The 25,124-nt window shown below is 42.3% G+C and overlaps 1 protein-coding gene across 5 annotated transcripts in view; it reads left to right on the forward strand.

The window, feature by feature from the left end:
• The first annotated feature begins 859 nt into the window (after positions 1-859).
• The window catches only part of cntn1a (contactin 1a), a 76,314-nt gene continuing 52,049 nt past the window's right edge, over positions 860-25,124 (forward strand). For 3 of the 5 annotated variants that reach the window (XM_032588498.1, XM_032588524.1, XM_032588517.1), the window contains exon 1: positions 10,607-10,649. In XM_032588498.1, coding sequence (XP_032444389.1) covers positions 10,622-10,649 — 28 coding nt within the window. In that variant the 5' untranslated portion in view covers positions 10,607-10,621. Of the gene's footprint in view, positions 1,003-4,980; positions 5,074-10,606; positions 10,650-25,124 lie in introns of those variants that run through there. The other 2 variants (XM_032588542.1, XM_032588532.1) reach the window with 2 other exon arrangements.

Below are 25,124 nucleotides of genomic sequence, written 5' to 3' on the forward strand. Positions count from 1 at the left end.
GCCCTTCGTGTTACTCTGAACCTGTGAAGTAGCTCCCAGTCTCAAAAAGGTTGTGACCCCTGGTCTAAAAATAGCCAGACTTACCATGATTTTATGTAAAAAGAAATCAACTGTTAAGTACTATTTTAAAAAAAAAATGGTTTCCACTGGTATTTTAACCATTTTCTTTCTTTCCAACAAGAATCCAAACAAGTGTTTGTAGTTGGAAGTTCTCTTTTCCATGACATCATCTTCATTCCAAATTTCTAAAATCTTCAACTTTTCAAGGTTAGAAAATTTGCATCCCTAACCTTCTTGAAAACACTGACTTGCAAAGCAAGTCAGTCACTGCCTCCATGCATTGCATGGAAAGCACCTATTGTTCCACACCCAATAGAACGTCTCTTTATTGGGGCCTAATATTAGCCTGCATTATCTTGTTATGTCAGGTTAAGGCACTGGCTTGCGCAGATAATGCCTATCTATTAGCTTTAGCCTTTGACCTAATGCTAATAGATAGGACTACAAAAACGCCATATCTCCAGTTCTAACTAACACTCAGTTAAAACAGAGGGCTGAGCTGCCATTTAGAACTACTGGCTGTTTTGCCAGTAAATAACTCATTTAAACGACAACCATGGAGTAAAATCTGCTGATAGGACACAAAAGCATATTTTACTTGCAAGACGAATAAAAATCAACACTAATGTGTTATTGACAGGGACATCAAAAGCCGAAGCAGAACTGAACTGAATGAGAACTCATATCACAGTTAATGAGGAAAAACCCTGTGAGGCGCGCCGGACCCCACAGCGGGGACCGCAGCTCCGTGACCATGTGGGCGCAAGCGGGTCTAGCGCCCCCTAAGTTAACAAGCACAGCCCCTTCATCCAATCCGCTGGGACTGGACCGCGGCTCCGTCAGTCTCTCTGCCTGCTCCTGCTACTTAGCGCCCGGAGATGCGATGCCGTGCTGAGCAGGTGCGAGCATCGTGAAGGACACGCAGACGGACGCAGGAAGAAGGTAAGGACAAGGGGCTCCGAGGGCAGACCCGGGGAAAAACAATAACAGGAAAAAAAAAGATGTATTATTTCAGATTATTTCGGGGGAAGCTGGGCGCTATAATTTGAAAGCTGGGAGATCAGCGTTGTTTACTTTCGGGCTGAGTGGGAAGGAGCTTCATGCGACCCCTTCCGCATTGCAGATTTATATAAACGTTTAAGACGGGAAATAAACTAAAAATGATCATTTTCCGTGGGTCGTGTCGGATGCAGAGTGATGCGATTGCTGCCTTATAGTTGTAGCGTCAGATGCTGCACCTGCACATCCTGGAAGGCATTATCGGATTATTGGCTGTGCATGTTTAATCTGTCCATATGTTTCGTAGTTATATACTTTGATTTTTTTTAAAAATATATAGCAATAATCAAAACAAGCCGGAGGCCACCGTCTCACAGCGGCGCAAATACCGACGATGAATCAAAGTGCTGCCTGCCTTGCAGCCAGGAGATGAAGACGTCTGTAAACACTCGCATACGGAGGAACTAAAAATGCGTCTTCCTGCTCTCCTGCTGCTGAGTGATGCATAAGGTTCGACTCTGCTGTCATGTTTCCCCTCACACTGAGCTGTGATGTCTGGGGACGGGCCCTTTGCATCGGGGGTTCAGTCATAATATGAGGTTCTGCTGATAGGGGGTTTATGGGCGCGTCCTGTCTCGCAGCTTCAGTGGGAAGAGAAGCTGCTCCTGCTACGTGTTGGTCAAGTCATTCCCGGCCGGAGATGTCCGGTGGTCCTTGTAAGAATTTGGACTCAACTTGGATGTGATTTCAAATCAGAATCAGTGTAGTGACTGAGGTTTTCAACATGGATCCCCACTCCAGGGAAACGGCATGCTTAGAGTGTCTCTAAAAAGTTAATTTATGCCAGTAGCTCAGCTGAAAAACTCTTAGATTCATTTATGTGGAGCCTTCAGCTGTTTACGTTGAGCATTGCTCACAGATAACCAAATTACAGTAGACCAAGTGAATTTTTTTTTACAGAAATGTTTGCCTGCATAATGCACGGTAAATGCATACGGCGCTTAGTCAGGACTTGTTTCCATGAACCACAGCCTGAAGGTGTTGATCAGTTGATATGTCTGTGAATCGGAGCTCATAAAGAATATAAACACCCAGCCGCGGCGAACATCCCCAAAGAAAACATAAGTAATCATACTTTTCTCCTCATCATCTCAACGTCTCATTCCTTTTACTTGTGCATGTTTTTTTTTTCTACCACACTTCTTCCTTCCACTCAACTTTCCGTTAATGTGTTGGGGAAACGACAGTTTCTTTAGCAATTACTCTTTTGTGCTTTACACTCCTTGTGGAGGGTGTCGATGACCATTTGGTTTGAAAGTTGTCAAGTTAGGGGTCGTCTCCATGCTTCATAATTTAATAATTCTATGTAAAGCCTCTTTACTTGACTTGTGCAATATCCTAATTGAATATTCATAGAAACAGATTTGAAGGTTTTAATTAGTTGTGAGCCATAATATATATATATATATATATATATATATATATATATATATATATATATACGATATCTACTGAGAAAAGGACATTTTCTATAATTTCCTAACATTTTGAGAATCACCTGAATTGTATTTTATCTTTTGCATTTAAAGCTAAATTAATGGATCCCACTTCTGATTATACGTGATTTGTTCTTTTGTTCTGTTTACAAAAATGATTTTAAAACGAGCATCGTGTGACATTTTCTTGATCTTTTTTTTTTTTTTGTGGTTTCTCTGATACATTCAGGAAAGGGCAGTCTATGCAAATTCAAGTGCATTATGTGCTTTCAATTCTCAACCTTCCCGCCTTCAAAAATAGCACAAACTCTCATCATATTTTTATATTCGGCTCATATTCTAAGCAGCTGTGGATCACGTGGGAATTCAAGTAAAGAATGTGTCTAAAGCAGAAAAAAGGCTACTTGGTGCTAACAAAACATTGCCTGATAGATTCATTTTAACTTTGTGATGTAAATGTTTTACTATGCAGCTGAATGTGCAAGTTGTTGATCTTGGTGGGAAATTGTTCAGAAGATGATATTTAACAAAGAGATCTCTAAAAAAAATAGAGATTATACTTTTGTTTAATCAACATATGCCTGCCTGACTGTTCAGCTCAGGAGCGGCTACAGTATTCCACATGCTTGTGATGCAGTCAGTGGTGTGCAACACAAGCATGTAGCACAAGAAGATGTAACTTCTTCTAGTGATAGAAATGGAAGAAGTTAAACCTTGACTGTTTAACATATTCTTATACCCTCAGTGACCGCTTTCCTATACGTTCCTAGAATAGGGTTGGACCCGTTCTTGCCTTCAGAACTGCTTTAATTCTTCACAGCATAGATTCATCATAACTGTTGGAAATATTCCGGTCCATGTTTACAAGGCAGCTTCATAGATTAGATAGCATTTGCAGATTTGTTGTTTGGATATCAGACAATTTACATCCTAAAGATGACCTAGAGGCTTGAGAACTGGTGAATGTGGATTAGTTTGGAGTACAGTTGCTGTATATGCTACGTGTGTACTATGTTTGTACTATGTATGTAATAACTCAAAGGAATGGACATGGTCAACAAGAAAACCTGGACATGCTGTGGAAGTTTACCTCAGCTGGATCTTAGAGTCTTGAAATGGTCTAGGAAAATATCCCTCACACCATTTCACCACGGCAACCAGCTGAAATCATTGATGCAAGGCAGAACCAAGCTGTCTGTTTCAAAATTTGACTACTCCTACATCTAGAAGTAGTCAAAGTAGTAGCAGTTACAACCAACAATCTTGGTTACAATGATTGTTGTTGACACGTTGTTTTTAAAGTCACTTTAATCCCCTTCCTTCCCCGTTTCGATGGCTTGGTTTGAACCTCAGTCGTTTTCCACCTACACTACGATTAGGTGACTAAATGCGCTGAGCTGCAGCCCTGTGAATGATTTATAAGAAACTCAGCAGATGTAACCAATAAAGTGTCCATAGAGGATTCAAAATGTTTAATGAAGCAATATTATGTTCCTCTTATCTGCATAACATTGACGAAGTAATATCATCCTTAAAGTGTAGGAAGTCAAACAGCACTTAGGAGGGCAGAACCATCTGTCACACTTCTTGAGCCCAGGCTCCCAGCAGGGAGACTTGTCTGAAATATGAGTGCAACTTCTTTGTCAGCAATGTCGTCCACCCACCTGCATGCTCTTCCCGTCGTAGCCAGCTGCTGTAGTGGCAGGAATCCCAACCACCTCTCTACAAATACTTAAAAAGACATCCCGCATTATCCCCTGAATTGAAAGATATTAGTTGCCAACACCATTACCGTGTCCAGTTGGATTTAGAAAATGTATTGCGTAACTGGTCAAAAACCACCAGTTTCCCATTTGCAGGTTCAGATGTTACTGGCTGAAGTGGCTGGCTGCGTCCATCCTGTTAGCCACGGAGTGAACATTGGCAGGATAAAGCAATGACGTGGTCACTTCGTGCAAGTCAACAGTGCTGTAATTCCCGATCTCAGTAAAAAGCAGCTTTGGCTCTGGTCAGTTAGATACTCTGAAGTGGGATTTTTGCCAGTGAGGCTTATACATCCTCAGAAACTGATACTGAGATGAAGTACAGTCTTAGTTGTTGTGATGAGTGTTATTACAGAGCAGAGAGCTGACATTTAAACCGACAGAACTTCCTGCTGGGGGGTAATGAGCGATTCTTGGTGATTTTCTTCATGTAATCAGTCAGAACTAATCAGCGTCTGTCTGCCGTGTAGAGTTCCACAGGTATTTTCCTGTGGTGATGAGGGAGATGTTACATTTTTTCACACATTTCATCACATTTGTTTGACTGTCAGCCTCTAGCAGCAACTCTTAGCAGTTTCGCTGAGAGAATGAAGTGCCTTTCAACCCGGTGCACTTTTTGATTTCTGACCCAGATTTTCATGTTGGTTTTGTTTTCCCTTCAGAGCGGGTGTGAGATTTATGGCTGTGTAGGTTCTGGCTGAGTCTCCGCCCGAATGTTGCAGAAACGCCAGAGGAATTCCATCGTTGTCTGTCAGGTGAAGCGCTTTTATAAATCTTGTAAGCTCAGCGACGGCTAATGCATCCGCGTGCCGGGCTGTGTGCACCCTGAGGACAGAAACACTGCTAAGTGAATGAAATTACCTTTCTAAGAAACAAGCTAACCCTCCACGTGCAGGCTAGCTTTCTGCATCTTATCTCCTTAGTGTGCTTTAAACTGTGGCCTCATTTATAATTTCTTTTCTGAACGATGAGAACATTTTTATCCAACAAGTTGACATGAGGATGAAATGGCTAGTGATATAGTCTACATGCATCGCGTATTGGTGAACTCAAGTGTGCCTAACTGCACTCTTTGACCGTCTCTGGCAGAGATTGTGTTTTTCTTTTATCAGTTTGAAGATTTTTACTGCTGCTACCCTCTTTTCCATTTCGCCGAGACCTTTATTGACATTCTTAATTTAAGTTACAAGCCTTGGATGATTGCCCCCACGGGATTACAGCAATTTTAAACTCATTACAGCAGATTAGATTGATTTCCAGATGTCCTTCCAAGCGTTGGGTGAGGAATATCTTGTACAAAGAGTCAAAGCAAAATAGCCGGCTCGAGTGAGATGAATGTTTGAGATTTGAAAATGGTTGGCATCAGTTTGGAAAGTTTGTTAGGCATTCTCTTACCGTTACACTAAATGCACTGCATTCACACGGGAAGGAGTATAAGCACTTGCTTTGAGACAACCTCTGCAGATGAACTACCTTATGCAGAAACACATGCAGAAGGATGGGCTTTTATTACCGAAACACACTTGGCTGTCTGTGGAGGAGCTTCTTTGTGCCTTGCTTACAAAAAGTGTGTGTGTGTGGGGGGAAATAGCAGTTCTCTTGTGTTGATGCTTTAGATTGATTGCTCAGCAATTTACACACCAGCAATCAATAGCGAGATGCACTTATGGTACGGCTGAGAGACATGACGTCTATGGTGTTTGCCCAGAGACAGACCCTCCCCCCCTCTTCCTCTGTTCATGCCTGAGAAGGAGAAAGAATCCCAGTTCTTAGTTGCCATTTGTGAGTAGAGTTTTCCAGCAGTCATGCCATTGATTCTCCCACTGTGCACAGCTTTATGCTGTGTACATGCGCGCTTCTGCACGGTTCCCGAAGGCCAACAGAACTAATAGACAAAATCCTGATCAATTTGCATTTGTGTGTCCAACCTGCTCTGATCTGAGCGGTGGTATGAATTTAGCAATGTAAATAATAGGGTTGTAAGGGTACGTTCAACTCAGGAGGCAAGATAATGGACAATATTGGGTTCACAAGAAAGAGAAGAGGCAGGATTTTAGCTAAAATTTATGAAAAACTAAAAATCCCCATTACTTTTAAAAGTATAGTTTTCATAAACTGGGAAATGTGTTGTTGAAAGAATCTCTGCTCAGCGTATAAAACTGCAGTCCCAGTTTAACTAATCCACAGCTTCAAACAGGGTCCTACTGACTGAAATAGTTGAAAATCCGGACGTTTTGATTGCATATGAAGGTATGACATCATTAGTTGATAACAGTTAGCAGGAGTTTTTCCACATGGTTTGAATATTTTCCGTTAAATTTTCTTTTCTACCCGAAATGTTGCAACACACAGCTTAAACGTTGCTCGGTTCTGCGTCAAAGCATTTGTAACCTGGTGTTGTCAGCCGGGCGGTTCAGTCTGTTCAGTTGACTTTGTCAGCAAAACAGAGCGATTCAAAGAGGCCCACTTCCTCTCTTATATCAAAATTAGACGCCAGACAAAGTTTGAACTCCTGTAAGGGCTAACTGATGTCGTGGCATGCTACCTTGCCGAACCGGACGAGTCAATCTGCAGCGTGCCGAGAACTGATCGTATAAAACTGGTGGCTTTCATTGTGTACCTTAGAGACCTTCAAGCACTCATTTTCCACCCGGTGCTATCCTGCACAGTTCCCCTCTAGGCATGCTTTAGTGTTGCACTGCAGTCTGGATTTTTGAAAGCTCATTTGCGTGCAGGATATTGCTAATAATGTTGACTGATGAACTGCTAAAGGCAGCTGAAATAATGGAGCCATCTTTGGGGGTTTATGACAAAACTGTTTTGCGAAACAGACTTTGGATACAACTGGGGTCTCATAATAAGTTACTGGATGACCTTCACACTAAATACTGTGACTTTTAAAATTGTAGGATATTGTGCCACATGTTCTTTATTACTCGGTTAGTAAAAACTGTTATTATTCACGGAATACACAAATAGTTATTGCTCTAATCTGGACATCAGCAGTATCTATTGTGGGAGTCCAAACTGTTTACTAAACATCTTTTTTGTGCGCTGACTTTCATAATTTTTTAAATTGTACATACTCCGTACCTGGTTTATCAACCATCGCTTTGCGTGTGTCAAATAAATGCATGGATGTTGATCTTATCTGTCATCCGGTTCAAATAAAAAACAGCATGTATGAAAACAGCACATGGCCAAGAATAGATTTCTTTGATATCAGCTGCTGTTTTTTTTGTCTATTTATAGTATTAAAGGTTTCAGGTACAAAGAATAATAAAAAATGAATCTTTTTACTTGTAAAAACATTTTAAAAAATCCAACCAACATTCTAGAGGTAACCAGAAATCTGATGTACATTTTTATTTTTGCCTTTGCTAAGTCAGAGTGATTTAATCTCTTTAATACAGTGATAAGGATCCTCTGCGACTCATTCTGCTTCTCTGGTTTGTCTGTCTGCCAAAATGATGTCCCCTTGAAAACCAGGTTACTCGTTCTACATCACGATAAAGAGGTCAGGACAAGCAGTGATGTCTACCTCTGCCACTTAGAGAAGAAACAGAATGACATGGATCAATGTTATCAACGAGATATCAAAGATGGGGCAGAAGGTTCGGGGGCGAGAGCAAGGATTTGACTGCTGAAGAGCTCTATTGTTGCAAAAGAATAACTCAGATGAAGCTGAAAATGAGATTTACCTTCTTGAAAAAGTGATAGTGGTGAGTTTTATACAGTAATGCTATCTACAATGCATTATTATGAGCAGCCAGTGTACGGTCCCTCTAGCCTAACAAAAAAACATTGATGCCAGAAGGGAATAAATGTAAGACATAAAATGTCAGTGCTGAAACATCTGGGGCAATTTGAGTTTAATTGTTTCAATCTAAACCATCTTCATTTTTTAAAGTCTTTAATAAGATTTTAGTTGTTGATTGCGGCTGAATTTGAGTCCCAGGAAGGATTGGATTCCGGTGTCAGTCGAATTTCTCTCTTTTTTTCTTTAGACTTTATAATCAAAGTAAATCCTCTGGGATTTGTGGTCTCAGTTAAAAGGACATACAGATGTGTGGTTTTTCATGTTGGTATTAGGAATATCGGTCTTTAACTATCTGAGAATATTAGTATTTTATTTATCGTGGTGCCAGCCCAGTCTGGTTTGTAGAGCAGCAACAAAATCCTCTTTTAGCTGCACTATGAATCTAAAAGTTAAAGCAAGAGTTACTTGCTCATCAAATAACCAGTTGCAATTTAGTTATTGTTAGTTGGTGCTTAAGAAGCTAGTAATAAATGGCGATACCAAGCAGAAATGAAAGCACTTCTCCTTATTGAGGTTCACAAGTTCTTAGGACAATAACCCCTAATTAAATACTCAGTTTTAAGCATCCAAATGTGATTGGGTCTTAATTAAACTACCCGTCCAAGTGTTGGATTGCCTCTTGAGCATTTATTTACCGTTTCACTGAGCAGAGATGTTGTGTCGCACCAAATGGACCAATTTCTTAGGTGGGAGACTGTAGAACCATCTGTTTTTGCACCTCTGCAGGTGTGCTGATTCAGTACTTTCACTATGATGTTATTTGAAAATTAGCAAACTGTGTCTAATATAATTCCAAGGTTGGGGATGTAAATGCATACAGTTGTTTCACAAAGGACTTCCGAGTGTAAACTCTAGTTACAGTGTAAAAAGAATAGCTGTGGAATCTGTGAAATCTAGATTCAATGTTGTCTAACTTTGAAAACGTATCTTAACGTAGCTTTGGTTTGTCTATTTGTAGTACACTGACAAATTTGTATGAGTTGCGTTTTGGTAGAAAGAGAAAAATAATAAGTTATGCAAATAGAAATGACTGAGCTTGTTTTAATTTATCATGCGATTCGTTGATTTATTGTTTATTGTGTGATGGTGACCAATACAGGGTGTACGATTCGTCCGGTGAGCGGTGTCAGATACGGCTCTGACGCAAAGTCAGATTTCTTTTAAGTCAAGTTAGATATTTAGAGCATTTTCAACTGAAGGTAAAAGTTGTTTGATTGTGCTAGAAAATGACACCATATTCCTGGAAAATACAGGAATGTCTCAGAGAACCTTTCCCCCCCCCCATCTCTCTGGTTCCTCTGAACCAACTTTTAAACACATCACTAGTACAGAAAATAGTTTTTTTCACACAGTAGCAACTTTCCCACTGAGGAGTGTCGTTCGCAGTGTGACCTTGTAGCACCTTCCTACGGTGTGTTCAGTGATTAAAGAGAGGTGACCAGATGCTGAGACACTCAAAATGTAGATCTCTCTTTCGGTCCCATTTAAGCAAAAGAAAAAAGAAAAAAAACCCGGCTTCTTTCGAACCTGTCTAGGTTGTCATGATTTTTTCTCCAAGGTATTCTGGTGATGACGTTCATACGAAATGATATACATGTTTTTGACAGCTCAACTGTTGGGACATGCATTTATGTTACCAGTAACCTTTTGAATACAATACTGTTGCCTTCTATGTAAGTTTTAATATTTAATCAATCTAGAAAAGCTGTAGGTACTAAAATGTTTTGAGAAAATTCCTTATTGGTACGTCTCATTATAAGCTCATAAAAGCCGCTGCTGCCTTTGCTATTACCTTTTAGTGCTTCGGGCGGATGGGCAGCCAGATAATAAAAGGAACTATTACTTCTTGGCTACTTCTTTACCCTTCTTTTAAAAGGAATATAGGTTCTAAAGAGAGTTTCGAAGTGGATTCAGGCTTTTTAATGGTGACTTCGCTCGTAACCTGTTGCTATGGATCTGGGAGCATCTATAGATCTTAAAAACAGGCATTTATCCAGATATTTTTTTCTTATTCTAACTGACTATGCGTCTCCTCGCGGTAACGACAGATTCTGTTTTAGAGCTTTCTCAGGCCTGCTACCTTCATAGCATATAAAGCATAGTTATAAAGTCTCCAGCAGGGGGATGCTAAATAATATAACAGGATAAGAGTCCACGGGGATTGTTCCATTAATGAAAAGCGTCCTTGGTGAAAAGTGTAGTTGCGCCTTAGCAGACTGATCCCTGCACTTCTGGGTGAGGACGGTGGAAGTGTGTGAGGGGCTAATTGCCCAGAGGCGAAGTCTTCCTGCACATGGACGGAATACTGAGGAAGCAGGGCTCTTGGGAAGCTTCGTTATACATTTAGGGGAGTCCTGTTTTCCCTCTCTCTGGACAGCTGGGCAACTAAATTGTTTGTGGATCAATAGTTGAGCTTCCTATTTGCCTCCGTGCAGTAAGTGAAGTGCATTTAAGCCCGAGAAATCCCATTACCTTTGACAGAGATGCGGAAACAAAGCACTAAGACCCTCAGTAAGTGCCGCAGCGATGACCATTATGCCGTGTTTACCTGCATTGTCTCTCTGTGGACCACCATAAACTTGGTTGGATCTGACGTTGCATGTTGACATTTTGTTGTTGCTGTGTATTTGCGAATATCCCACGACGATTGTAGCTGTGGTATTTCTTAAATTCCTATTTGATTGCTGTCATTTCCTTCAGGCTGGACATGGCAGCAATATGCGACAGGATCAATTAAACATTATTAGTTTATGGTGTGATTGCCGGACGAGCTGATTGTATATTAATGCAGCTTGATGACTGGAGTCTGGCTGAAGCTCTTGCGTATTGAGCCAACTCTTCATAGAAAAAAAACAAAAAAACATAAACTTTTGTTTTTCGTTAGCAATGAAGCAAAGGGAAGAAAGAGGAGGAAAATGGGGGCGGGAAAGGGGGGATGGAGGCTTTACTAAAACAAAACTTTTGGAGCGCTCCCTTCATTCTTTAGATCAGTGTAACCACAAATAAAAGCCGGTGGTGCTGTAGGGCTCGTTCTGGCCGTGAGCCGCCGCTGTCCTCTCCTGGCTCCTCCACCGTTCTAACGGTGAATTCGTGTTTCGGTGGTCAGCCACTGAGCTCCTGGCTGCATCTTGACATGAAGAGAGACCATTGAGGTGGTCAGCATTAGCATTCAGCTGAAGCAGGCATGACAAACAGGTTGGGTTTCAATCAGCAAACATGTTCTTACTGGATCTTTTCAAATGGGCTCAACTCGGTCCTTTTATTGCGTCGCTAATGAGTGTTGGGGGGGAAAAAAAAAAAAGAGGTCGAAGAGCATTTAGTGTACGCTTCCTCTGTAACAGTTTATAGCCTGCTTTGTAAAAAGGAAAAGTGTAAGAAGAAAGGGAATGCTTTGGCAGCTGGTGTGTCAGAAAAGGGCTAAAAACGAGCCAAAAAATAAAATTTCTATAGTTAATTAAAACCTTTTTTAGCATTAAATCAAGAATTTTTATTTTTTTATAAAAGGTCAGTTTATGACCTAAAAGTGACCAATTGAAATTTTGGACTGAAAACCTGTTGTCACTGCCATGTTCTCAAATACCTGAATACTTTGACAACTTTGTGAAATTTTGTAATCTCATTAATTGTGAAACATTTGAGCTCCTCTGGTGCTCAGTGACCTTGTGGTTCCTCTTAGACCTGGAGATTTAGTAACTGGTTCACTGTTGTCAGTTTTTGTCATGAGGTGGTGTGGTGGAGTGGTGAGGCAGATGCAGCGGACCCAGGTATCATGAATATGATGATTTTAATTATAAATAAATCCAACAACGAGCAGCAGGCACAAGGAAACACTGACCACGACTAGACTGAACATTGACAAACATTGACGAAAAATTGACGAGGACCCGACGAGGAACAAAGAACACAGGTGTAGTTAAATACACGGGAGGGTAATCACAGAGACGAGACACACCTGGGAACAATCAAGGGGAGGACAGGACAACGAAGAGACGCAAGGACACAAAAAACTCTAAATGAACACAGAAAACACAGATCCTGACAGTACCCCCCCCTCAAGGGCGGCTACCAGACGCCCAAAAAAAAAAAACCACAACAAGGGTGGGCGGAGGGGCGCCGGATGGGGGGCCAGAGTCCAGAAAAAACAAAAACACAACAAGGGTGGGCGGAGGGGCGCTGGACGGGGGGCCAGAGTCCAGAAAAACAAAAAACAACCCACCATCGTGGGCGGAAACACAAGAAGGGCCAAGAGTCCGAAAACAAACAAAAAACTACCCACAGGGTGGGCGGAGGCAAAGGAGGCAGGAACCACGGAGGTGGTCCGGCGGTCGTCCGCGGCGGCGGGAACCACGGAGGCGGTCCGGCGGCCGTCCGCGGCGTTGGAGGCGGGAACCACGGAGGCGGTCCGGCGGCCGTCCGCGGCGCTGGAGGCGGGAACCACGGAGGCGGTCCGGCGGCCGTCCGCGGCGCTGGAGGTGGCGATGAGTCCCGGGGGCCGCCCACAGACGGCGACGACGAGCCCCCCGAGGCAGGGTCTCTGGTGGAGCACAGGGGGTCTCGGTCGGAACGCAGGGAGTCTCGGTCTCGGGTGGAACGCAGGGAGTCTCGGTCTCGGGTGGAACGCAGGGGGTCTCGGGTGGAACGCAGGGGGTCTCGGTCTCGGGTGGAACGCAGGGAGTCTCGGTCTCGGGTGGAACGCAGGAGGTCAGGGTCTCAGGAGGAACGCAGGAGGTCAGGGTCTCAGGAGGAACGCAGGAGGTCAGGGTCTCAGGAGGAACGCAGGAGGTCAGGGTCTCAGGAGGAACGCAGAGGGTCTCGGGAGTCGGGGTCTCGGAAGGAACACAGGGAGTCTCTGGAGGAACACAGGGAGTCTGAGTCGGAGCGCTGGGGGTCTGGGTCTCGGAAGGAACACTGGGAGTCTCGGAAGGAACACTGGGAGTCTCTGGAGGAACACAGGGAGTCTGAGTCGGAGCGCTGGGGGTCTGGGTCTCGGAAGGAACACTGGGAGTCTCGGAAGGAACACTGGGAGTCTCGGAAGGAACACTGGGAGTCTCGGAAGGAACGCCGGCTGGAACGCCGGCTGACTCGGCCTCGGGTGCGCCGGCTGGAACGCCGGCTGACTCGGCTTCGGGTGTTCCGGCTGGAACGCCGGCTGACTCGGCCTCGGGTGCGCCGGAGCGAAGCCTTGGAACCGGCCGCGGAGGCGAGCCGCAGCGAAGCCTTGGAACCGGCCGCGGGGGCGAGCCGCAGCGAAGCCTTGGAACCGGCCGCGGGGGCGAGCCGCAGCGAAGCCTTGGAACCGGCCGCGGGGGCGAGCCGCAGCGAAGCCTTGGAACCGGCCGCGGGGGCGAGCCGCAGCGAAGCCTTGGAAACGGCTGCGGAGGTGAGCCGGAGCGAAGCCTGGGAAACGGCTGCGGGTCCGGAAAGCGACGAGGGGCCGGGTGCACCGGCGGCTCACGTCGTTGTCTCCGAGCGGGCAGCGGAGGTGGCGGCTCCGGAAAGCGACGAGGGGCCGGGTGCACCGGCGGCTCACGTCGCTGTCTCCGATATGGCAGCGGAGGTGACGGATCCGGAAGGCGACGAGGGGCCGGGTCCACCGGCGGCTCACGTCGCTGTCTCCGGGCTGACCGTGGAGGTGGCGGCTCCGGAAAGCGACGAGGGACCGGGTCTGCCGGCGGCTCACGTCGCTGTCTCCGAGCGGGCAGCGGAGGTGGCGGCTCCGGAAAGCGACGAGGGGCCGGCTCCACCGGCGGCTCAGGTCGCTGGCTTCCCGGACGGAGGTATCGACGGGGGCCATATCCGGGGGGTGCCAACACCAGTCTTGTCCCCCGGAATAGCTCCCGCTGCAGGTCGGCGAGGGCTTCAGCCAGCTCCCTGTCCTCCCTGCCGGACCTCCGCCTCGGGCCGCTCTGCCCTTTAGGAGGTAACCTCCTGAATGCTGGGTCCATGTTAGCAGCCTCACCGATCGGTATGGTCGGGTCCTTCTGTCATGAGGTGGTGTGGTGGAGTGGTGAGGCAGATGCAGCGGACCCAGGTATCATGAATATGATGATTTTAATTATAAATAAATCCAACAACGAGCAGCAGGCACAAGGAAACACTGACCACGACTAGACTGAACATTGACAAACATTGACGAAAAATTGACGAGGACCCGACGAGGAACAAAGAACACAGGTGTAGTTAAATACACGGGAGGGTAATCACAGAGACGAGACACACCTGGGAACAATCAAGGGGAGGACAGGACAACGAAGAGACGCAAGGACACAAAAAACTCTAAATGAACACAGAAAACACAGATCCTGACAGTTTTAACATAAATTTAGGATTTATGTTATGTGTGATATTTTATTTTACTGTCTTATAAAATGTTTTATGTTGTTAAAGACATATCTGTGGGTGTGCATTGCAAATGAGCTATGAGGATTAATGTCATTATTGTTTAATATTTGCTTATACTTAACACTTGTCTCAATAAAACAATAAAGAAGAGGAAAAAGATGGAGACACCTGAAAGGTGGGGCTATTCAAGGAACCGTTACTCTTTTAAAAACAAAACAAAAAAACCCAACAACTTCTTCAATTATGAGTTAAAGGAAGACATACTGTAATTCTCCTAATTCATTTTATGCTTTGCTCAAAATCCAACACACCCGCCAAGTTCCTCAGGAGTCATCATCCATTATATGCGTGTCGGTCGGTAAAAGTACCGCCAGCGCTCACATCACGGTCCCTAGGCTTGCAATTAAAAAGAAATCGGTCGATAGACCAATTTTCTTTGCTGGCTCTATGGAATATTTGGAAAAGTACCTTAATGCTGTTATTGTATAGACGACAATGCATGAGACAGCAGCTTTGTTGATACTGTGCAAATAAGCCCTTGTCAACTTTTATCAACATCTCACACACCTTCCTGGAAAAGAGCGCCTCCACCACCATCAGCTTTTCTGATGATGTCATAACCTGCAGACGAAGCAAACACACACGAAAAAAAGTTCTTTAGACAAAAAAGAAAAAAATATGCAGATGCAGGTTTTTCATATAGTTTCGGTACTTTGATACAACAATGTAGTTTCATTATCAGTCTGGGACTCTGCAACTTAACTGACTTATTTTAATGTGCTGTGCAATTTACAGTGAAAAATCTGTAAAACAATGTACAGTAAATCATATTTAACAATTTACGCTACAAAGCAATTTAGTTACATAAGAGAAAGTGTTGGACACCACAATTTATGTTGTATTGTATATGCAAAGTATTTTGCAACTTATAGAACAATAGCCTCTTAAGCAAAAGAGAAAAATGTGTTTATTCAAGTTTTATGTCATTTTGTGAAATAAAACTAATTTAAAAAAAACAACTCCGGTAAGGACAAATTATTACAGTGATTTTACATTATTTCCATGCACTTAACAATTTTTCAGAAAAAAATTGGACAACAAACAAAAAAATTCTCTTTCACAATATGCTGTAACTTTAAAGCGTCACATTTTCTGCTCATTTGTCTCAGAGGCACACGAGGTGATGTAACGACCTACGTCATGTTTTCACCGACGCGACTGATAAACTCCGTCGAAAAATGTCCCTGGACTAGAAGTTCATGTTTTGTGTGGCCGGTTCATTTGTCCGGCCTACGCTGAGCGTTCTGTCGGGGCGAAAACTGCCTGACTTATGCATGAGAAGGGAGCTCTAATTAGGACCCAGATTTGGATGAGTTCATGGCTGCAGGAGCTTCTATTGCAGTCCGCTAATTCATGTTGCTGACATTGTTCTCGTGATTTCACTTCGCAACAACACTACGCCCTAATAAAGGGTCGGCTGTTCTTGAAAGGCATGAGAAAACACAACATGCTGCCTTTGTGTTCATTATCTTTTTTTGTTGCAATTGTCGTGAGTCAGACTGCTCGCTTTTGCAAGTAATCAGTGTGACGGGAAAAACAGGGAGGACTGTGGACGCCAGCTACCTAATCTTACGGTTTTTTTCTCCTCTTTGTCTTGTGGAGGAATTTATAAAAGCATAATAAAGACACGAGGAAAGGTTGCTCCTATTAGAGCTCGTCTAGACCGGCGGAGGTGCCAGCGATTACAACACGTTCCCTTGTCAAGCTGACAATTGCAGGGCACGGTGGCGGAGGCTGCACGTTTAGAGCTCCTGCACTGTAACCGTGCCAGTTATCCAGACTGGTGTCACTGGATGGATTATTTATAAGCAGAGGGCATCCAGAGGTGAATGTGACGGAGGGGAGAAGGAGCACTGAATCCTTTTCTTTCCTCTTGCTCTTTGTACACATGGCCATCCCCCTCCCTACTCGTCCGCCATGTATACACAGACTCTTATCTGCGACCCACAGCTCCACTCGTGCTGCACACACAGAGGACCACTGAGTGGAGGACAGTCAGAGTGAAGAGCAGAGTGTCACAGGACAGCAGGCAACCCCTCCCACTCCCCATAACATACTCACAAAAACACTCTCATATGCACAATGGATGAAAAAAGGAGGAGGGAGTGAAGCTACTCTTAAATCTTTGGAAATTGTGAACAAAAAATAATGCGAAACCAGAGGGAGGGAGGGGGGATGGGAGTAATTCTTTTTTGATGGACAGTAAAAGCGCACTGTGATCCATGACTATAATTTGCCCAAGTAGAATCATGCAACCATAATCTTCAAAAATCTATTATAAAAAATATTGTCTTTTGTTTTTACATAACCTTACAGTCTTAAGGTCGACTTTTGTCAACAGCTTTTCTTTTTTAGAAATGTTGTGCTTCATGGCGTATGTTTTCCTTCCGTTTTGCAATGATTTTAAAGTTATTTATTTTCTAAAGTCATAAGATGTTGCAACAATTTGACATATTTGAGACATTCTATCCACCTTATACCTCTAGCCATGTGTCACTATCAGTATGATTGGTATGCTGTGTTCACTGGTCAAAATAAAACAGGATTTTTGAGTTTCTGAACTGGTCCGATAAAGCTAAAAATCGGCCACTTTCCATTACCAACGTCTCACCACTGTACCTCCGGTTTGGAAAATTTCTGGCAAATTCTCGAAGATTGTAACTACGGAGAAGTCACGCTAACGTGTTAGTTTGAAGAGTAAACACATAAAAACACTTTCTACCATTTTCCTTTGCTACTGGAGGGAATCGTGCAGCCAAGAAGCGTGGGCTGTCTGAGTCGTAGCAACCCTTGAACTGTGTCCAAGCAGCTTCCCGGCAGTGAAGAGATGATTTTCTTATGCAAAGTGATAATCTTGTTATCCCAAATCCAGAGAGCTTCCAAACATCAGCGGGTCCTTAAATGACTTCGCTGAGTAATGTCATATTGAAGAGATTTATTTTCCCCTGCCAGCATTTGTTTTCGGTGCGACGCTCTGCTTTTCTTCCCCACTGTGGTTCTAACTGGGTCACCTGTTCTGTGTTCAGAGCCATGATCACAGTGTGGGACTTGGCCAGGAGACATGAGATGACTCAGGTCTTTGCTCAGACTGTTCTCATTGTGAGGCGGAGCACACGCTGCCGTTCAATAGGCCACCTGACTGTGGCCATGTGCTCGCTGCTAAACACAAGTGACTCGTTGGGCTTACATGGACACCCTGTTCCAGACGAGAATGTCAGTGGCGGACGGCCTGCAGTTACTGCTCCCATGCAGAGATGTAATACTGTTTTGGATATTAACAAAAAAAACAAAAACCAAGAAATCCAAAAAAAGCTTAAAATTCATATGTTTATGGAGTGTCATTAAAGGTTTCTAAGACCATATTCATGACTTTAGTAGCCTAGGTAAACCACAGTGAAGAGTGAAAACATGGAACAGGGGTGAAAATTGCTCCAGGAGAGCCTCAAAGGGAGATCACAAAAGAACCCAGAGCAACATCTGAAGCACTGACTTACCTCAGTCAGAGGCAAATCAGCAAAGAGACTGGCTAAAAAAAAAAAGGGGGGGGGGGGGGGGGGCTCAAGCTGGTACAGCTAAAACTAACACTGCATTTCAGAAAAATAGCATCATAATAACAGTAAAACTGTAGATGTAGTATAATAGTCTGGTCCTGCTAGGGTGCATTGACGAAAATCCTGCAGAAAAAAATCCCACAAGTAGTTTGTGACATTAAGCTAAATCACTCTTGGGTGACGCGGGTGGACAATAACCCAAAGCTGACCTCTGAATGACTCAGAAACCCTCCAGTGTGTGTAAATTTGACTTTTCTTTTCAATTTTTTTCTCCAAAGAGTTTTTGCGGCGCTAGTGGCTCGTATTTTTTAGACAGTAGGCAGACAGGAAGACATGCGGCAAAGGTCATCGGGACCGGGAGTCGAACCCGCGACGTCCGCGTCTAGGACTAAGGCCTCCAAACGTGGGCTGTGCTAACCCCCTGCGTCACCACAGCACACCCCTAAATTTGACTTTTCTACTGAAATATATATATCTTTTAATTCCCCTCAAGTATAGGACACGTAAATAACTGATTGCCACAGTTTGCTAATTTGTGTCAGTATCAGAAGAAATCTGTTAGGAAGCAAATCCTTTTTCACAGCGCTGCATAGTAACAAGATTGGGTTTCTAGCATTTAGAATAAGAACCTACGCTGACAGCAAAATTCTTCTCAAACGATATAAGAGCCAAATAAAAGGCGATTATTATTTTACACATAAATGCACCCAAATGAAATGACTGCTGAGCCTGCAGGGCCAAAAGTAAGAGTGAGGCCTCCTGATGGGTAACGCATGAATATGCATGCGGCTGCTTAAAAGCACGACACGCACTAATACAGTGTGTCAGTCGATTGGTTCACGAAGCTGAGCTTTGTCATGTCGGCTTTAAACTTTGGAGGCGGTGTCTCTTGTTTGAACTCCTCGGTCTTAAAGTGCCTCTGGAGAGATTTCAGAGATCTCTGATCTTCTTATACGAGGAGCGATATTTTGTGTTGAATACATTTGCTCACACGCCGCTTAATTACTTATTTATCAGTAAGATCATAGGGTGTCTGGAATCCTGCTTACCCTGGAAATGTGATATTTCATTTGGGATTCACTGAGCTGGAGTTACTGTAATGGTGCAGTTAGTAATAAGTTAGAAAAGTAAACAACTCAGCGCCTGCCATGTGCTTCAATGATTCTTAAAGCTCCATTTAAAGTCTCCTTCCGATTCTCTCGTAGTGCTTCAGACGTAGCAGGCAGTGCGTCTCCGTGCCAGTGCTGTTTCGCAAGAGGCAAGGGATTCGTTTCTCTTTTTTCATGCTCTGAAATGAGTTTTCACCCTATTCACTTCTGCCTAGCAGGGAATTATTGAAATATAAAACGGAGGCAAGCAAACCTCTGCGGGGCTTGGTATGTATTGAACTTAAAAACTGGTCAACACTGCTCTTGGCGAACAGGGCCGCTGCCGGATTGAAGAAATGGCATAACGAGGAGCCACAAAGGATTCGTCAAGTTAAAATATTCCTCAGAGCGTGAGCAGATCAGGACGCTGCTCTCTGTTCAACTAAAACTGCAAGGTTTCCATTCAAATCTACAAGTGAGGCAGTGCGGCGGGTTCCAGTTTATATAGGAAATAAACCGAAAGGGCAATGTTTATTTTGAGTCCTAATCAGATTCAAAAGGGCAGCATTCCCTGCAGTCAAACGCACCTTGATTAGACTATTAGCCTACTAAGTTTATTTGCAATGGCAAATTTGCCCTCATATCTGCTTGAAGGGCATTATTTTTTTTCTTGCTTGTGCTTGTACTACATAAGTAATAAGTATAAGATGCAATTTAGTGTTTTGTTACATTACAAACACCTTCCTGAACGTTTTATATGAATTTTAAGTGATTGGCCAACAGAAATGAGTGTATATTTGTAAAGAGGCAGGGGAATGACATGGGACTTTCATTATTTATCTATTTAGTTTTTAAATCTGTATAGATTGAAAGCTGTATGGGATGATACACCAGTGACTGGAACATGACTAGAGTTACATACATGACAGTTCTTGAAGCACACCTGTTACAGACTGCTAAACACTTGGGACTGCAACGCTAAACAGAAAGCCGTAGCGAAGCTCTTATGTTACAATGAACTTGTCAAAATCCAGACTAAAAATGTGGCAATATTTGAAAACTTGTTCTTATAGACGCCTTCCGTCGTTCAGGTCGACTGCTCTTGAGTTATTTACCAAGAAGAAAGACCTGCAATTTCAATGTCTGGATGTGTAAGTGTGTTGGAGGCATTTACGCTGGTAACGCATTGATCCAGGGAGTTTAAATACAAATGCACACGACACTTGTTTTTGTTTAGTTTCATATTTCTGTATTGCTTAGTTTGGGGATTTTATAAAATTCCATTGAGACACATTGATGTTTGTATAAGTGGACAAAAAAGGGGCAAAAGTACTTCCGCGCTTCGCTTTCAGCAGGCTTCTCTTTCATATCTTTCATTCTGTCTTATTCTGCTACATCCGCCCACACAGCTTCCCTTTCCCTGATTTGCTGGCTTTCAATGGGAAGAAGAAAAAAAGCTGGACTGTTTGTTTGACTGTGTGTCAAACCGCATCAGGGGGATGTACAGAATAAAGGTGTTACACACACACACACGTAAGGCTGGTAAATGTCCCTGTTAAAGACTCGTCTGCTCAAACGACGCCTGCAGTCTGTTCAAACAGTCCTCTGAGCGGATAATGAAGACAGCGCAGCCCAACGCAGAGATGTTGCCTGTGAAGAGGAAAAGAACGCTGCGTTCAGGCAGCTGGCAAAAGGCAGCATTTTCTGACACGAAGCTTTATTTCTCGGAAATAATTATCACTCTGCAGTTCTCCTTCCTGTTAGTTGTTGAGAGGAGATATTAAGGTACTTAAATACACCGGAGCAAAAAAAGAAAGAAAGGAAAAATGTCAAATTGTCTAAGGACGTAGTAACGAAAACACGAGTCCTGGGTCACGTTGTGTGACCTTGTTTGGAAACGAACTGTCAGAGCTATTTTTTTCCACTCCACAAAGAAAAAAACCCCCCTGGGTCTCTGGACTCTAGATTGCCACAAGACATGGAAACATTTATTATGTTGCACTTGCTCCGGGTTTCCGTTGTTTCATTTCAGAGCGGGGGGTGTGTGTGCGTGTGTGAACTCTGTTGTATCAGAAATGTGGCAGTTGCCATCGGGAATGCAGCCATATTGGTGATCAATTCTCATGAATACTGCATAAAGCTGAGGATATAGATGCAACCTGCAAAGATAAAAAACATTTAAAAAATGTTTATCTCTTGCTCAACAACAAAGAAAATGTGCAGTTTCAACAAAATCTCATTAATTTAGTTAATCATGTCTCCTATAAGAATGCCTGTGCAGAGTTTATTCTTTTTAATGTAAATGAATTTTGAAACAGATTGCATACAGTTCTTGTAAAGAAGAAATTTAAGCTATTTGCCTTTATGTTATGATTTAAAAAAAAAAAAATCATAATAGCTTGAAGTTTTCGTTTCCAGACATATTTCATCTTGTCTCTTCGCATCAAGTTTCCCTCTTTACATTCCGTTTTGTTCAGCGAGCATGAAATTTGTCCCATTTAACGATGCTCTCCCACGTCTTTCAGGATGCAACATCTCTGCAAGCGCCGCAAAACAACCTACTGACCCGTCCTTCAATAGCTGCTAACTCTATTAAAGGTGCCGCTTTAAGTGAGCAGCAGATTCCAACTCGCATTCCTGGTTCATCTCTATTGTGCTGAGCATTGTGATGTGCTATAACCCTGAAGGGGAAAATCAATTGTTGACCTGTCCTAAAAAGTACAGCATTATGAGCACGACATATATCAGTCATTGTAAGGCCGGTCTGACCTATAAGTAAAGGAATGGGTCAAAGGAGGTCAGAGCAAAGTGTGGCTATCTTTTTCAATTAGCCTAAATGTGGCATCCAGAGACGAGACATGAGTCAGACTGTTGCAGACTAAACCAAGCAGAAGGCGCTTCATGGTATCAAAGCCTTTTAGCTCTTGCACATTCTTGTCATGTTCACAACCAAAAACTGAATTTATGGCGCTATGATATCAGGAACTAGAACATTTGTGAAGAAATTTAAACAGGGCCTGCCAAAGTGTGCCCTTTGTTTGGAACCAAACGTTCCGATGCTAAAAATTAGCATCAATGCTAAAGTAAACTACGATGTACTCAATAGCATGTGGGCTAAACATGGCTAATAAATAAACAAAATAGCTAAAAAGCTTATTTTAGGGAAAATAACACATTAGCTATGTTTGTGCTAATGTTAATGCACTGCCTTCTGATTTTTACTTTTGCAAAAGTAAAAATCAGATGTTTATTTCGTGGCACTTGGTTACCAGAAAATGCGTTCATCTCTTAGCAACAGATTAACAACAAATATTGTTATTGTTCAAAAAACATAAGATTTCTTCTGCTCTTTTGAAATGCTACTTATCTTACACTATTTACTACTTAACAAGAACTGTACAGTTGGGGTGGTAAATACCAGAGGTGTGACCAAGTCACTGTGTTGCAAGTCTCAAGTAAGTCTCAAGTCTCTGTCCTCAAGTCCGAGTCAAGTCTCAAGTCAGGAACCTTTAATTTCAAGTCATTTCGAGTCGTTTTTATTTTATTTTTTTTTTATAATTTGCAATTATATATAAAATTCAAATATTAGACCATTTGTTCTTTTTAAAATATATATTTGAGGTTCATTTGTGATCCTCTTATTCATCTGGTATTCTTCAAATCTGTCAGAAGATTTCAGAAATAGATGTCAGAAAATAAATTACAGCCATTCATGAATTACATTTGACTTCAGTTTACTCCTTCTATTCATAAATAAACATCAACACTACAACAATCATAGTTTTCAAAAAATGAAACAAGTATAAATGAAGTTATCACAAGTAAACTCAGGAAGGTCTGGTGCATTTATTTTTCTGCTTTTATTTCTAAGTATGTTAGTTTCAGTCCTCCGTAAATATGGGACAGATATTCTAAACACAAAATTTATTTGGGACAGTCACTGTATTTGGTCTTTTTTTTTTTTTTTTTCCCAGCAAAGCTATACTACTTGGAAATGGGTTCTGTGCGACATGTGACAGTCACGCCGGTCAGTGCATTAAGTCAAAAACAGTTGACTTAATGCACTGACTGCAGTAAACAATATATTGTCAATATAATTTCCCAACGTAGATGTCTTCAAATACACCAACCATCCTTAGATGATACTAGACCCGGCTCATCATCATGATGGGACAGAGAGACTCTGTTCCCTGTGTTCAGGTCCAGAATCTGCTTTCTGTTCCGGAGCCCCGCTCACTATCCACCGGCTTCCTGAGCTAACACGGTGCACATTATTTGTGGAGGCATTTGAAGGACCGGATTTATGGTAAATCATCACCAATTTAACCCGGAGTACACATGCTAACACGAAGTTAGCTAAAGTCAACTATCTTACAGCAAAAGAAAAGTGCCACCTACCGATCTTTGTGAAGCTTCAAATGCCGGACAAAGTTGGACGTCGTGGCATCTCCATCCGATATTCTCTTCTTGCATGTTTTACAAGTTGCAGTTCGTTTTTTAGTCGAAAGTTCATAACCTATGTAGCCAAAAGAAATTACTCGCGGAAGCATATTCGAGCGGTTATTTCATATTTCGTTCCCTGAGCTCTGTAGCTTTGCCGCGTTTTTTTTAAACGTCCAAATCCTGTTAATTTGATTGGTTGTGCTGCAGCTACGTACACATACATACATAAGGAGAGAGGAAAACCATAGTGACGGTCTGCGCATATTGATACGGAATGAGTGAAATTAATTAATGACGCCACTTTATAAATAATGTGTTTTAAATTTTAAGACTTTGAGTAAAAAATATCAAGTCTTTTCAAGTAAACAGCTTCAAGTCGAGTCAAGTCCCAAGTCAATGGCATGAAAGTCAAAGTCAAGTCCGAGTCTTTGAGCATTTTTTCAAGTCAAGTCTCAAGTCGTGATTTTAACGACTCGAGTCTGACTGGAGTCCAAGTCATGTGACTCGAGTCCCCACCTCTGGTAAATACATTATAAAACAGACATTCAACACAAAAGTGAAAATCTGATTTATACTTTGTGGCAGTTTGTTACCAGTAAAAAAACAAAACAAAATGCTAATTTCTTAACAACGAATTAATAACAAGTAATATTATTGTTTACAAAACATAAGCTATTCTGAAATACTGCTTGTCTGCTTAGACACAAGACATTTACCGCTGGTAAATTTAGCAAAAGTAAAAATCAGATGTTTACTTCGTGGCACTTTGTTACCAGAAAACACGTTCATCTCTTAGCAACAGATTAACAACAAATATTGTTATTGTTCAAAAAAACATAAGATCTCTTCTGCTCTTTGAAATGCTACTTAACTTATACTGCTTACTACTTAACAAGAACTGTGCTGTTGGTGAATTTGGCAGAAAAGATTTATTTATTTTTTGTCATAGGTTGTAAATAGGTTATAAAACAGACATTCAACACAAAAGTAAAAATCTGATTTATACTTCGTGGCACTTGGCTACCAGAAAATGCGTTCATCTCTTAGCAACAGATTAACAACAAATATTATTGTTCAAAAACATAAGATTTCTTCTGCTCTTTTGAAACTTGCAGAAAAGTGTTTTTTTTTGGTCATAGGTGGTAAATACATTATAAAACAGACATTCAACACAAAAGTAAAAATCTGATTTATACTTTGTGGCAGTTCGTTATCAGAAAAAAACAACAACGGTCATGAAATTAATAACAAGTAAGATTATTGTTTACAAAACATAAGCTATTCTGAAATACTGCTTGTCTGCTTAGACACAAAAAATGTATAGTTGGTAAATTTAGCAAAAGTAAAAATCAGATGTTTACTTCGTGGCACTTGGGTACCAGAAAACATGCTCATCTCTTAGCAACAGATTAACAACAAATATTGTTGTTGTTCAAAAAACATAAGATTTCTTTTGCTTTTTTGAAATGCTACTTTATGGGGCCTGTCAGAGGGATGCATGG

The sequence above is a fragment of the Xiphophorus hellerii genome, chromosome 2 (genome assembly GCF_003331165.1).
Source record: "Xiphophorus hellerii strain 12219 chromosome 2, Xiphophorus_hellerii-4.1, whole genome shotgun sequence".
Taxonomy (NCBI): Eukaryota; Metazoa; Chordata; class Actinopteri; order Cyprinodontiformes; family Poeciliidae; genus Xiphophorus; species Xiphophorus hellerii.